This window comes from Pundamilia nyererei, unplaced genomic scaffold, assembly GCF_000239375.1.
Source record: "Pundamilia nyererei isolate P.nyererei 1_Seehausen unplaced genomic scaffold, PunNye1.0 scaffold00047, whole genome shotgun sequence".
Taxonomy (NCBI): domain Eukaryota; kingdom Metazoa; phylum Chordata; class Actinopteri; order Cichliformes; family Cichlidae; genus Pundamilia; species Pundamilia nyererei.
The window spans coordinates 2,292,973-2,308,400 of NW_005187448.1; the positions used below are offsets into that span (position 1 = coordinate 2,292,973).

The window sequence follows — 15,428 nt, forward strand, 5'->3', positions numbered from 1 at the left end:
AGAAATAAATAGATGACAAAGCTGGTTGGATTCACAGGAGTGCAAAGTTTAATCAACAGCTTTAGCAGATGCATGATGATATGTTGAAATGATCAAAGCACAGCAGTTTTCCTTTTTACTTCTGACACTCTGTTTTTTTCCACCCTTTACCACAAATCAGTGTCTAAGTGTCTGCAGTGAGGTGAGACATGATGGGACATGGAAGTTGTCCCGGAACAGGTATACAATAATCTGCTTCTCATGAGGTCAAAAAGGGTTTTGCGTGTAAAAATAAAGGATAAACATGACTGTAAGCCATCAGCCATTTGCATTTAGGACTACAAACACATAAAAACACAAAGGAGCTCTGGACAAAACATCTACAAAGTTTTCTCTTGGTAAAAGCACAGTGATTAAGACTGTACAGTATCGTACCTCTGTTCTCAGTGGAAATTTGGGCTTGAAGGCTTGTAACACTTTGATTTAAAAAATGAACATTCAGAAAGTTCTGGTTAAAACATATAAAACTTCATCTGGAACATATTTCATAAACACTGACAAACTGTGCACAGTTTTGAAATACTTATGGCAGTAATATAAACCCACATAAACAAAGCCATAACAGGAACTGTTTGGAGACTGTAACAAATAAAATTCAAATAAATGTTTTCCCGTTTTGTTGGATGCTGAAAATCCATAAAATGTTGTCGTACCTTTGGAAATTGGACAAATATATAAGCCCTTTTAAAGCTAAAATGCAAGAGGACTTTTTGCATGCTTTAAACACACATAACCTTGGTTTGTCGTGCAACATAGTTGCATTATTATCAAATATTTATTCAGCTTAAATATCTGCCTGAGACAGAATGGATTCAGCACAGTTATCACTTCACGAATATTTAGCGACAAGTAAAGTTTTGCTCATAAATACTGATGGACTGTGTTTTTCTGGAGCAGATATGTCATCGTTTTTTTTCTTCAGTGATGGTGGAAATTTCCATTTAAGCTGAATATACACACGCACAAATCACAGGTCACAGAAGCAATGTTTATGTTTGAAAGTAGATGCCTGAGGATCAGGCATTGATTCTTTTAGTTGGTCTCTGCTGCCAAGTCGTACCTGAAAATAAAAAGAAAGAAAAGACAATGGATTGTTTTTTGTCATGCTTAAAGAAGAATAAAAACACTTCACTGTGGTTCTTATAATTGATGCATGAAAGGGTTAAATAGTTACCACTGTGTGACACCCGTCTTGAGGTCAATTTGGTCCAGGTCCAGCTGCAACTGAAGGCAACGAGAGAGAGAAGAAGAGTCTTGAGATTAAAGCCAAGTATTTTACACAACCTTGGGCAAAGACGAGCTGAATTTCAGACGTGACCGATTACAAATACCTTGCCGATAAGCTCCCTCTCTCGGCTGATGAAAGAGACACTGTTCTTCACAGACAGGTCCAGTCTTCTCTGAGAGGATTCCTCGACTGATAAGTCAAAGTCAAACCTACAGAAACAAGCAAGGTTAATGTGGGAGAGGTCAGTCGCTATAATCACAGCCCTATTTGTTTGTCTTGCCTCTCATTAAATTCTGGGCTCAGGTCTTTCTTCTTGGTCGCAGTTTTCCTCTTGGTGGTAGCCTTCTTGTCAGGCAACAGGATGAAGGAAACATACGGGTCTGCGCCATCCTTGGAACGCGCTACCAATGCTCTGTCAGTATAAAGAGATCACATCCACAACGTATGATGGTTTTTCTGCTTAAAGTGTGATGATGATGATGATGATGGGATGGGTAACGTATGGCTTATAGAAACCTGCAGGAGTGAACAGTGATGAAAAGCCGGTTTTCCTCCATGGAGTAACCGATGGTAAGCTTCACCTGTCCTGCTGAGTTTGGGTTGTCACTCACCCTAAAGACACAGATGACAGTCACTTAAGTATATTACTGCGCTTACAGTGCAGGTATGCACCACACAGCAGGACTACTATACCCCTATGTGTGACTCACATGGAGAATCCAGGTCTGTGTCTGAGGTCCAGATGAGAAGGATCCCATTTAGGGATGACGCCATCGACACCTCCCTCCCCTACAGCCCCACGACACACTGCCAGCTGAGTGTCCAGGATCTGCAAGGTATATTAAAAATAATCACCGAATAAAAATCATGACTCAATAATTATGACTTAATAAACATCATGGACTAGTTTAGATAATGGCACACAGTCAGTAAGCACTTAGTATAGCATTGCTCCAAGAAAAGCTACTACAGCACAGTGAAAATAAGCAGCCTGTCTGCAGTACCTTCAGTATGACCATCAACAGTATCTGGCTCTCTGGCAGCGCTCCATCCAGATTGAGCCAGCGGTCCAGAACCAAGTCTGTCTCAGCCAGCACCTCCTTCAGAGGAAGTGTCAAAGAGCCGAGAGCCTGGCCCCAGCTGTGGGAAAGCTACAAGGAAACAAAGACATAAATAAACGCACACATCTTCTACTTCTTTTATTGGTGTAAAATGTTTTAGTTTTGACAAATGGTGTGAATCAAATGCATCTACTTTGCATCCTCATGATTCAGATAAATATAGATAATGACTCGCACCTTGACCGTGAGTATTTCACTTCTGGGGTCACTAGTCAAAAAGTGAAAGCCTTCATCCCATCGAGGGGACGTGGATCGCTCAGAGACCTTTAGAAAAAACAAACAATAAATGTGACTTTTGTGAAACACCATTTTTTCCCTTTATTTTCAGTGAACATCTTTAGTGAGTTAAGAGCCTACCTTGGTTTTGTATGAAACATTTTTAAGGATAATCTCGGCTCCAACTTTTGGCTCCTTTCCATTCTTCTTCAGCTGAAATAACGTACAAATGATTACACGGCACTACAGGAACTGTAAGCAACAGCATCAGCGTGGAAATATAAGACAGAAACAGTTTGTACTCTGTCTAACCAGCTTGAAAGTCAATATTTGATGTGACACAGCTTGAACACTCTTAGGCTTTCTTGTCATGTCTTTAAGTAGACTGCAGGAATGGTTCTCCAAGCTTCTTAAAGGACGTTCAAAGCTCTTCTTTGGATGTTGGCTGCCTTTTGTTCTGTTCTCTGTTGGTGCATTTCTGCATTCATAATTCCACCACTGTGTTTAAAGACAACTGTAGACACTCACTGTTGTACCGCTCTGCTGAGCAACACTGTGCATGATTTTAGCATGCCACTTCCTCTTTTGTCCTCCACTTGTCCAGTTTCCTCAGATGTTTTTAAGGAGATGTCGTGCCACCATGTGAAGCTAATAGCTCTTTGGGAATGACCTTATTGATGTAAAAAAACGATCTTATAACCGTTTTTCTTAGAGTAAAATAAATGGGCTGCTAGTCAAATAGTTCCCACAGATACAATTTAAAATCGGTTCTGTTAAAGCAAATTGTTATCTGTTATAGTACGTGTAGACACAACTGCGGGGCTGTAGCTCAGGAGTTAGAGCAGGTCACCTACCAGTTTGTAATTTGGTGCCAACTGCTTGCCAAATATTCTTGGCCAAGATACTAACCCCAGTTTCCTCTATGAATGTGCGTGACTGTTAGAGAGAAAGCACTTGGTTTTGAAAAAGCATGTGAATGGGTGTCACTGAGACTAGTTGTATATGTGAGTGCACAGGCAGAGTAGAAAAGAGCTATAAAAGCACCAGTCAGTTTACCATTTAAAATACTGGTTCATCCTTGAAATAGGTAAAACATAGACAAGTGTTTGTGGCTAAACAAACACAAAAAGGCATTCTTCTGAAATGACCAGGCACAGCAAGCTGAAAAAGTCTGAAAAAAAAACAGCCAATGTCCAAAGAAAGACTTTTTAAGACCTCCAGAAAGTCTCTAGAACTATTGCTCATTGGAAGCAAAATATTTAAAAAATGACCATAAACACTCATCGATATGGTCTCACCGGAAGGCCGTGGGCACGCTCCACGTACACGAACACCAGAGCGGCTGACGGCACCACCTTGTTTTGGAAAGACTGCAGGGACTGGTACTGCAGGATCTGTAGAAAAGAGGGGCAAAGACAGGAGAGAGAGAGCGTTTCATGAAGACACTAGGAAACTAGCGGTTCATGTTTCCTTTGCACCACCAGCTTTAAGTTTAGGACACAAAATCTTTTGTGTATTTTATTTAACTGTAAGTGTATTTAGCTGGGCGCGTCCAAGTCATTAGACAATGGAAAATAGAAATACTGAACCTGCTCCAGTCTGGAGAGGTCAGAGACCCTCGGCAGCCACTCCAGCATTAGGTGAACTCGACCAGACTTCACATCATTTAGAGTGTACCACTGAAACAAAAGTGTTACAAAAAATGTAAGTTATGATAAGAATACAAATGTAAATATTTGCTATATTATTTGGTCACGTCTTTTTAATAATGGCACACACCGTATCGGTGTATCGTGCGCTGATGATGTCTCGTAGGCTAAGTTTGAACCTGCAAAAAAAGGCACAAAATTTTATCCTTCATTTGTCAGCAGGTTTAAAAACAAACTAGTCAGAAATGTTCACGTCAGGACTCACCTTCCCAGGAAGTCATCCTGATCAATGTCCTTATCAAACAACTCAAACTGGATTTCTTGACCTGGAAGCTGGGTCAAAATAACCTAAACAGGAAAAAAGAAATCAAGTATTTGTAATCTAAAATTGAATGATCTGATCAGATGGATAGAATATCTAAGTGAAACTTTTAAAAGTGATAGCACCTCATAGAGTTCGTTCCAGACAGGGTTGAGGTTCTCTTTGATGGTGTGGCTGCGGAAGGTTATACCACCGACACGAATCTTCACGTAGGGGTCGCTCTTCCCCTTCATCATGCCACCCATAAAGTTGTCTTTGGCAATCAGGTTTTGGGCCTCCACCAGATGGATTCGCAACACTCCCTGCAGGCAGACAGTGGGTGTGGGTGTTTTTGGAGGATGTGTATTAAAGTGCTGTCTGCAGCTTTTTCACTTTATTACCTCAGTTCCAAACTCTGGATCGGGGGTGGTGTGCTGTGGTCGTGTTGGCTGAGGTTTAGTCAACCCACCGGGTCCTGAAGGGTTCTGGTTTGATGTAGTTCCCCCCTGACTTGATGTAGACCCAGGGTCTGTGGGGCGAGGAGAAGGAGTTGTAGGACTGGCATCATCACTTAGCCACAAAACCTAGCAGGAAACAAGAAATATGAGCAACAGTGAGAACCAAACAGTGATGTTTTATTCCCTGTGATAATCAAAAAAGAGGTTCACAGCTTTATATAGAATTTCTGCCACTGAAAAAACGTTTTTCTGCTTCCATAAGTCAAAGATTTGGCTTATTATATCACAATTTCATGTTGTTTTCTCAATTTCAAGTTATTTTCTCATAAAAAACAGATAAGAATTTCAACATTTTTAGATAATAACCCAAAATTCTGACTTATGGTGGGAATTTGCTTTGGACATTTGATATGAACATTGGAGTTCGTATCTCACTGCTGAAGGCATCTTCAGGTATTAATTTATTAAAGCAAACTACCCATTAAAGTCTGTGCACAAAATAAGTGCTTAAGTATTTGTGTATGTGAAATACCAACCCTCAGCACAATTTTGATGAAGATGCGGCTGGCTGAACCCGAATTCTCCAACTGGAACCACTGATCCATGGTGAGCTCGGGCATCCCGACAAGACGGGCCAGAGGGATTTTTAGACTGCCCAAGGACAGAGCTCGGTCGTCATCTTTGACCTGATTGAAACACAACAAAAAAGGTCGAGTTAGGGTTATAAGAAAGGCAAAGTAAGGAGGAGAGGGCAGTTTATAGAAAATACATCAAGTCTGAATTTAAACAGATGGAAAGGTAAGCTATAGGGAGGTTTTTAGGTATTAGGTGTATAGCTATACCTAAACTCTCAGCAGCTAGCTTAATGAGTGAGTTCGGTTGCTTCTGAGGATGACTCACCTGAATGTCGATATTTTGTTTGTGAGGATCCTTAATGAAGAAGGTAAAAGCATCTTCCCACACTGGGCTGGTTGTACCGTAGCAAGTCTGCAAATGCAAGAATAAATCATTAATAATGTCCAGAGGCCCGAGGGAGGTATTCATCACTAGTTACTCTTCATCTCATCACTCTTACCTTGCTCTCTTTAGTTTTATCCTGAACAGAAATCTGTACCATCGGGCTTGGGTCCTTATTACCTTTTCTCATCTATGACATTTGAAACAGATCAGTTTGGGTAACAGAACAAAACTGAATCCCACATAAATCAAACTGTGATGCTCTTACAGGCAGCTGATAAGCCTGGTCGAGATAGACAGCTAGGATGGCAGCAGACGGAGGTTCAGCCACCTTACTGGTCAAATTCTGGTTCTTCGCAATCACCTGGTAGAAGAATAAAAGAAAAACATGTGAGCAAAATTATGTACAAGTCCAGTGTCCTACCAGCAGTTATTTTTCAAAACATCCTTCCTATTATTATATGGGTGTTTGATGTGTCACAGTATTTTGTTGTAGTGAGTATGAATACAAGTTAAACTTTTTATTTTGTGATCCATGATGGTTAATCAATAAATAACTGGATGCTTGGATTCTTGTAGTTGTAGTAAACGTGCAGTTTAAGACAGCAGACGACTCATCTGCGCTCGTCTCTGGTGGCTCCTTTAAAAAATGATAATAAAGGGAAATCAGCAAGGTTTTTTTTCCACTTTTATCTATGATTGTGGTTCTTTCCATTCTCCATTTGTTTTTTCAAACATTATTCTATTATTCAATTATTAGTATTTTGGATTTGACAGTAGAAACAACAAGAAGGAGCATTCAGCATAGCTAGGTGACACGTACAGAGTGAATAATAAAAAAATCGTTTAAAAAATTAGATTAAGATAAGAATTCAGGTCTTCCTGCCACTGACCTACTTCACTATTATTCTTCTTCAGAAAATTACAGATTTTTTCTAGCTTGTTTTTTTGTGCGGTTTTGTGCAATCACTTCGGTTATTTCCTTAAGCAAGTGTGAAATTACACAAGTTGTTTGTTTCTTTCATGGGAAAGCTATACACAAAGTGGCAAGTAAAGTCCTGGCATCACAAACCCTCTGCACAAATATTCACCAAGTTCAAATTAGGTTTAGGAGCCATCTCTTCACCAGTGATCTGACTTCACATATATGTATGTGAAGTCTCTTTCCACATACAACAGAACAGAGAACCCTTCTAGTAGTTACAATTAATATAAGCATTGGGGATATACATCAGAGCAATGTGATTCATTTATACTGCAGTCATTTACAATGTGTGTTCACAGTTTGGGATTGAACTAAAGAACAAGCTCTTCCATTGGTCAGTTATCGTTCACATCTCTTCTCCATGCATGCAGTAGATTCTGCCCTGACTCTTTGCACTCACTAACAGCTTATCCCAGATGTCATTGGTTGAGAGGCAGCGTACATCGTAGACATGTCACCAGTCTGTTGCATGGCTCACACATAGAAACAGACACACACACATGCATGCCTATGGCTAACGTTTGTGTTTTGTGGCTCCAGTCAAACTGCTCAAAAATGGATCTTTTGATAGCAGAGGCCGCTGGTCCTGTTTACGACATGAACCATCTAACCTGAGAGTTCTCAGGCTGATCGTCCTTTCCGGTCTGTATTTCCAGTTTATTCTCATATTATGAAATAAAACCAAAGATTACATGGCAAGAATATAAGAAGACGGAAAAAACAATGATCACTGACACTGCACAGCACTGAGGAAACAAGAGCGTTAGACTCTGCTCTAGCCTCACCTCACTCAGTCTGTCAGCAGAAGACAGCAGAGAGAGCCACTCAAGCCGGAGGTGAACACTGCCAGATGTGACGTCCCTCAGATCGAACCACTGTGTAAAAAACCAGAGGGCTCATTACACAAACATTTTTTTTTATCTGGCTGAATTCTTGAGCCTGAGCAGGATGGCAGAACTGAAGGTGGCGTAACAAGAGCAGATCACGAGGAGGCACATGGGTGTCTCCTGTGTCACATGCTAACCATTATGCTGCACTGTTTCATCCCATTTTCACAATTTGTTTACTGAGACAGAGAAAAAAATGCAACTTTTAAGTCAGAAACCTCCCAAGCGTCGCTACTCACATCATCCACAACTCTGGCCTTCTTTACAATATCAAGATCAATTTTGACCCTGGAAGAGAAACAGATAGAAAGACACAGAGAAGAAAATTGATCAATCCCAGAATAAATGAGACCAAGCTGTTCAAATTTCAGCAGAATCGTGGCCCGACATCGCAAAAGCAGTTATGGAAATGGCACGAGGAGCACATAGAGACAGAGTAAATGAATGAAAATGAATAAGCTACCTCCCCAGGAAGTCATCCTGGTCTGGGTCTTTGTCAAATACTTCCACTTCCAACTCCTGACCAGGTACTTCATGGACAATCACCTGACACACATACACACACACACATAAATGGACAAATACACAACACACACAACAGATACACAAATATATACACCAATCAGCCACAACATTAAAACCACAAGCAGGCGAAGTGCGTAACAGCGACCATCATTTCATTACAACACAAGGTTCTACTGGGAAACCTTGGGTTACTTTAATATGTGCTACCCTCTTAAATGGGTCCCACCCCCCAGCCAGTGCCAATGGTAGTCTCCAGCAGTGGTGGTATTCCCGAGCAGGATAATGATTACTGCCACACCACAAAAGCTGCTCAAAAATGGTCAAAAAACAAGTAAAATGAGGGCCTCTAAACTCCCCATATCCCACTCCGATCAAGCTGTTCCAGGACAAATCCAGCCGCCACCCTTAAACCCCATATTCCAAAGGATCTGCAGCCAATGTCCCAGTGCCACCTACAAAGGTCTAGTGTCCAATGTCCTAGTTAGAGCTCTTTATGCAGCACATGGGGAAAGTGCACAATATTAAGCTGGTAGTTCTGATCTTGTACAAGAATAGCGTAGATAAAACCACATACGGCATGCAAACAACACAATGGCAAGAACTCTTCACTACTGTGGTAGGCAAATATATATATATAATTTCATATCTATTTAGTTCATGGCTTGAATTGAAAAGATAAACATGTTCTGAGCAAGCAGTTTTCACAATTCTTGCTTATCTGTGACACAGCAGCTTCCTGCAGAACTAGATAAAATCTCCACAAAGCTGTTTATCTTAGAAGCACCAGGGACATACTTACTATCAAGGACTTACTGCAATCCCTACGAAGCAAGGACACCAATATGAACCTATAGCTTTTGGCACATAAATTGGTTGGAGGAGCTGTACTCCAATGTCAAGGCAAAGCCATATATCTCCTGTTTCTTTACACAGGGTATCTATTCCGTACTCGCAGCCCTCTCACCTCATACATCTCCCTCCACTGCGGGTTCAGGTTGCTGTCGACGTGATGAGAGGTGAAAATCTGGGTTCCAACACGCAGCACAGCGTATGGGTCTGACTTCCCATCGATTAAGCCCTTGATGACCGTGTCCTTGGCGGTCAGGTCCTCAGCCTCCAGCAGGTGAATACGCACAACTCCCTAGCATGTGCGTAAACATGCAAAAAAACAAAACAAAAAAACAGGGATACAAAAATAAAATCAAAAGGTTTGTCGACTGGTATCGCCACAAAATTCGATTGCATGCGTCATATTTACTGTACGGCCTTAAGTCTATGTGTTTGCAGCTAATATGACGATCACACACACACATCTGCATCAGTCTATGTAATTTGAAAGGTCATTCGTCACTGAGACAGTTACCCTTGGGAGAGGGGAGCGGAGTTGCGCAACGTGCAGGTCGGCCACCAAGGGAATAGTGAGACGATTGGGGAGCACCAGGTGGGAGGCAATTGCATCCATTATCATAGTGTCCGACATGGCACTGCAAATGAATGCAAGGATGATGTTGGGCACGCACAGGGAGGCACATACAGACACACACACAGGTTATGTGCATCTGTCCATGCATAAAAAGAAAGCATGAAAACCAGCAACAGAACTAAACAGAAACACCCACTGGTTAAAGACGAGGAGATTTCTTAAAGTTATGTAGACTGAAGGATTAAAAGCATTGCCAAAGGGAATACTGATGCTGTATCAGAAATACATTTACGCCTCTGACAATGCTTTAATTCGATGTTTACTTTTATTGTTTGGTTTTTCTGCAAAAGTACACTTTGCTGTTTATTCCACACAGAGTAGAATAAGCCAGCATACACATAAGCACACTGAATATGAATTGACAATCTATCCCACTGGTGAGACTATGCCTTCTATATAAAACTATACACAGTGACACATTGTGATTAAATTCTAGAAACATAAATAATGAGGTTGTTATTGTCCACATTTTTGTCTGATTGTTGCTGAAGAATTCCCAGAACAAGACTTGAAATCCCCCAAATATAAATGAAGGCACTAGTAGTTGAAAATCTTTATTGATGTATTGTGTAGTTTGTTAATGAATAAGTACTTTTGAATGCTCTTTTCAATACTGCACCAGGAACGTCTTAGAATTACTTATAATAAGATGCACTGTTTGTTTTAGAGGAGTAACATGTCAACCTACCCAAGAACTACACACACTGTTTTTTAAGAGTTTTTGGATAGCAATGGATATGCATAGAAACAGATGAAAAATTGGATAATTTACTCTTTTTTTCCTTGTAATTTCATAGAGTTTGCTGACAAGAATAAAAACTGAAGCTGTTACCAACACTATCCTTTAAGGATGCGACCACACAGAGCTGCCAGTGAACAGATGGGCTCTTCAGCTCTGATCTGTTTGTTTTGGAGTTCAGTTCAATTCCAAGAAAAGCCTCTGTGCTACCAGCGGCTAAATAAACAATAACCTCTCTGAAACGTGTAAATAAGATCCATAACGTGCAACTCCAACTTTTTCGGCAGGTTGCACAACTCGAGTGAGCATAAAGATCAACTCCATCATATAGACTCACTTCAATCCAGGGATATCCAAGAGGTTGGTAAGTCCGGTCCAGTTGATGTCCAGTTTCTACACATATGATACAGACAAATAGACATGAATAAGTAAAAGGCCTTGCATTACTGCAAAGTGCAAAGCCATTAAACAAAAAAACACTCACAGGCCTGCGAATGAAGAACATTGTGACAGCTCCAACCAGCGGTATGTTTCCAATCAGAGGCTCGAGGATCACACGCAGCATCCCGTGAAGCTGCAAAGAGAAAATTCGATTCTGAAAATGTGTTTTCAGGCCACTTAATTACAGCAGCAATGTGAGAGTATCCCAGTGATTCTTCTCGTACCTGGACTCCTTTTACTCCAGCTTTGCAAAAGTACTTTTTGATTTCAACATTGATCTCAACATCACCGGCATAGCTGTAACAGAAGGGAAGTGACAGATCTAAAGATAAGTGTTTAAACAAAGGAAACAGCTTGTGCGAGTTATGACGGAGCTGTTTTCTTATTCTGTATTAAGTAAACACTGTTCTGTTGTTCAAGACAGGGCCAAGCCCTTGCAAGAAGCTTTAGAACACTTCAAGAACATTTTAGCATTTGACTTGATGCTTGACTTGATGGGATAACACATGAAACTAATCACAGATGTGTTGGATTACCTTAAGTACAAATCCAACATAACTTGTCTCTTATCATTTTCCGTATGAGCCTTTACGCCAGCCACCTTCAGCGCCTGTGAACACAGCAGCTGCTATTAAACAAAGCAAACAAGACTGACAGAGACTTGATGACACAGCATTAGCAGATAAAGTCAACTGTAACAAACTGAAATTGCTGTGTGGGGGTGTGTGTGTGACAGGCCGCTCAGATACCTTGTCGCCTATGTTAACCTTGGTGAAGCTCAGAGTCTGCAGATGAATGCTGGAAGTACGGATGGCAGGAGCAATGATTTCCACAAGTAACTTCTCCAGATACTGGCCAATAAAGGGCCAAGCCTGCTGCAGGATCTGCAGAGCACAACACATGGCCACTGGGAAGGTTTTTATGTATTAATAAGGAAAAGAAAACCTACCTCTAAAAGAGCAGCATGAGATTGCATACCTACACTGAGGAAAACAAAGCTCCCTTCACACCACGCACCGAGGATTGCATACATTGAAGGACATCTGGATTAAGATTATTTTATATTTTTCCAACAAGACATCAAACAATGTTTCCTATTTTTCATTTCTTCACATTTCTGTCTGATATGCATTTATGTAGATATTAGGCAAAATGTCCAATAGAGCCCATCCTTGCAATTATGAAAACACAATTCTAGATCGAGCCCCACCTCTGCTAACAGACAAACCACACCAATTGCACAACCTCCTTGTTAATCAGATTAGAATGCAATCCATATCAATGTAACAAGTTCAAGTGAGGATGTGGGTTGCATTCTAATTGTATTAACTCTGTCAGGGAGGTTATGTAATAGGTTTGGTTTGTCTGTTCATAAAATAATTTCAAAGAAAATTGATGGGAGCAAAATGAGAAAAAAGTGTATTTCAGCTGTAATGGGACAAGAGGTTGACTAGAGAGAGAGAGAACCTGTGCAGACATGGGGAGAACATGCAAACTCCAGGTATTTACATCCAGGACTTTCTGATTGAGAGCCACCCAAGTCTTAAGAAAATAATTAATAAATTATTGGTCTGTAGAGTAAAACATTAGTGCAGTAAATTTAGTTTAATATATTTACAGGGAGTCTGTGTGATGCCTTACTTTCACCAGTCTTACCAGTCCACAGAGCATCACACTGGTGTTATCTTCAGCATGACAGTGAGAGAAGTGCAGCAGTGGTGCCAAACCCTTTACAGTTTACCAATCCTCTGACCTCTACACTGTGACTACACTGTCACTAGTCATTACTAACATTTTGCAGCTCACCTGTGCATTATTTACGTTACACTCGTGGACATGCTTATAACAGTGCAACTCTGTACATTGTTTTTCATATGCACATGCACTACTTTTTAAAATTCACACATGCAACAAAAGGTGAGAACATTTTGAGGCTGCCTCGGCTTCTTTACAGCTGGAAGTGAGTTGCTAGGTCATGTGTCAGGAAACCTGCAGGCGAGAGACGTGGGCCGGGTGACAGATGAGTCCAGCAAATTGCTATCCCACAGTCTGGGCTTCTGTCATCGAGTTCATTGTATTTTTCTCCCTCCAAATGGGTGTTTTGTATTATTAGTATTCACATCCACACTTTCTCTGTGCCTACGTGAAGCTGCTGCACTGACAGAGACAAAGAAGCTGCGATATGATCCCGGCCACTCTCACTGCCTCTTAATCACACCAGCAGATTATCTGCACTGATGGAGAGCATGCAACTGGAGCCGGGTCCCTCAAAGTCCACACAAGCGCTCTTTATCTTAATATTAAATTGGAGACACTGAAGCTAATATACAAGTTAATCGAGTGAATCGTGAATGCCTTATGTTCAGTTTGGTTTTTTTGCAGCTTCCTTTGCTTTGCTGAGACATCAAATGAAGAAATCATGCAAAGAGTTGCATGTTGAACCAGATATTTAAAAAAAATATGAATTTCTCATAGAAATCAACACATGCAAAGTTATGCAGGAAATAAAAAAAACATACCTTATTGACCCACTCAACTTTTTCCACATCTGGAAAGTTGACCTGTGAACAATAGTGTAAATAAAATATTATTGTTTTTGTTTACTTTTTTATTTGAACAGAAATTGATGCAAAGAGTTTAATTTCAATGCACTTTTTCTTTGTTACATCATCTTATTTCTACTAAGAGTGTGTACATATATGTTAAAGCTAAAAAAGAGGAAAAACAACAAGTAACACTAATATTGTCACTAAAAATATTTCAGGAAACCATAAACCGCATGATGCACATTTAACATCACAAGGACACGCACACGCACAGACCCTCCGGCTCTCTTTCCAGATATGGTGGTCTTTGCTTCTGCTGTGAATGTTGTTTATGACTCATCAGGTTTTTAGGAGCCAGATAAGGTCAACAGTAGCGAAACGGGAAGAGGAAAGCCCACGGATAATTTCTCATACCACTGGATGAAATGATTTTTTCACTAGATCACAGATTGCTGTTGCTGTTTCACAAGTTTCTCTAAAGTAAACATCGTGACATATTAGTTCACACTCTGTGAGAAGGCAGCAGTTCAGACTACTTCCCCAGGCAGTTCACATGAGGAATATCTAAATATAGGGAAATTAATCAGAAGGATTCTCCTGCACATATCAACATTATTAACTATCGCTTCTATTCGTGAGAGTGCCATGAAGTAAAAGTCGACCTGACTTCGTGTTTTCACTTGAAGAACTATAAAAATGAATAATATTGCCAGAAGCATCAGCCTGACATTTGTGGCAGATGTGGCGTGTGATGCACTCTGCAGAGAATGACCCTAACAGAGGGGGGTGTCAGTACTCACCCAGGGAGGCAAATCTCTTTTGGCTCTGAAAACCGTTTGAGTGGTGAATTCCCTCTCGTTCTCCAGGAGGTACATAGCAGACTTGAGCCTCATCACTTTCTCTTGTCGCCCGTGTTTCCATCCCATGTAGATCACCAGACCGAATAGAACAATGCTGACGCTGAGGCCGTAATATCCGGCCAGGTACACTGGTAGCAGAGCACCCAGGCATTTCCCAAACGACCACAGCACACTCACTGCGCGTTCACCCTGGGGTTGGTTCTCTGAGACCGGGGTTAGAGGCTCCGTGCCGATGCCCGGCTCTGCATCCGCGGTTGGCATGGCAAGATCCGACTTCACTAGCTCTTTCTGGTCTTCAGCTTTTCGGCTTCTGCGTCTTCTTCTTGAGTGGCAAGGGTTGGGGAACACTCACCGTGATAACCATGGACAGGTCGGCGATAATCGGCAAGCGTCGGACTGTCACTTCATGGTCACTTTTCTTCGACGTGCACCGCGCAGTTCCGCAGGGCACTGAGGGTTATTCCGTCTTGCATTTACGTGTAAAGCTCTTGAGAAGGCAGTGCAAGCACGAACTAAGTCTCGAGAGGGCGGGCTTGGCTTCAAGCCCTCCTTCACATCCAGTAGAAACCCAGACCCTAGAATTTACTTGTAGCGTCATGCACTGCTCAGGCGGAGCGTATTACGGATACGCAAAGCGAACGAATGATTATCGTGTAGGAAGACACCACGGGACACTTTTGATTCAGAGTAGCAGTTAATCCAAACGACACACTACTACCAGAGCACAGTGGTATGTCTAATGCACAGGCTGCTCACCCCGTTATCTTTCTTTGCATGACCGGAATAAATCCTCCTGCTCGCGCAAGCGCTCATCCCCACTGCAGTATGCAGCAGCAGCTTTAACAGATGATCATGAAGGCACCAACAACTGATAAACATGTGCTCGGTTTCTTTATCGACAGGTCTGTATCAGCTGCAGGAAGTGTTGTTGTTGTTGTTTTATTTTTTTGTTTGTTTTTTCCAGACTGGGTCCAGGAGGCACAGTCGCGACAC

The 15,428-nt window shown here is 41.3% G+C and overlaps 1 protein-coding gene across 1 annotated transcript; it reads right to left on the minus strand.

Moving 5' to 3' along the window:
- Positions 1 to 25: 25 nt before the first annotated feature.
- On the minus strand, positions 26 to 15,415 carry esyt1a (extended synaptotagmin-like protein 1a). The gene is made up of 31 exons (XM_005732574.2): positions 14,376 to 15,415; positions 13,549 to 13,590; positions 11,779 to 11,913; positions 11,566 to 11,639; positions 11,254 to 11,326; positions 11,073 to 11,162; positions 10,926 to 10,981; positions 9,730 to 9,850; positions 9,331 to 9,507; positions 8,305 to 8,387; positions 8,081 to 8,129; positions 7,740 to 7,829; positions 6,238 to 6,333; positions 6,088 to 6,159; positions 5,913 to 5,999; positions 5,549 to 5,698; positions 4,956 to 5,138; positions 4,701 to 4,877; positions 4,519 to 4,601; positions 4,384 to 4,432; positions 4,194 to 4,283; positions 3,903 to 3,998; positions 2,746 to 2,817; positions 2,566 to 2,652; positions 2,272 to 2,418; positions 1,978 to 2,096; positions 1,784 to 1,879; positions 1,548 to 1,679; positions 1,371 to 1,476; positions 1,214 to 1,263; positions 26 to 1,099 (listed from the first exon to the last, which is right to left on the minus strand). The coding sequence occupies exons 1-31, from the start codon at positions 14,694 to 14,696 to the stop codon at positions 1,072 to 1,074; spliced, it is 3,231 nt and encodes a 1,076-aa protein (XP_005732631.1). The 5' UTR covers positions 14,697 to 15,415; the 3' UTR covers positions 26 to 1,071.
- Positions 15,416 to 15,428: the final 13 nt, after the last annotated feature.

Excerpts from the sequence above, each read along its gene's own strand:
- esyt1a (XM_005732574.2), bottom strand. The coding sequence starts at position 14,696 with ATGCCAACCGCGGATGCAGAGCCGGGCATCGGCACGGAGCCTCTAACC. Across the intron at positions 6,160-6,237 it reads ACCAGGCTTATCAGCTGCCT|ATGAGAAAAGGTAATAAGGA; the intron begins GTAAGAGCATCA and ends CAAATGTCATAG. Across the intron at positions 1,680-1,783 it reads ATCACTGTTCACTCCTGCAG|AGCATTGGTAGCGCGTTCCA; the intron begins GTTTCTATAAGC and ends TTATACTGACAG.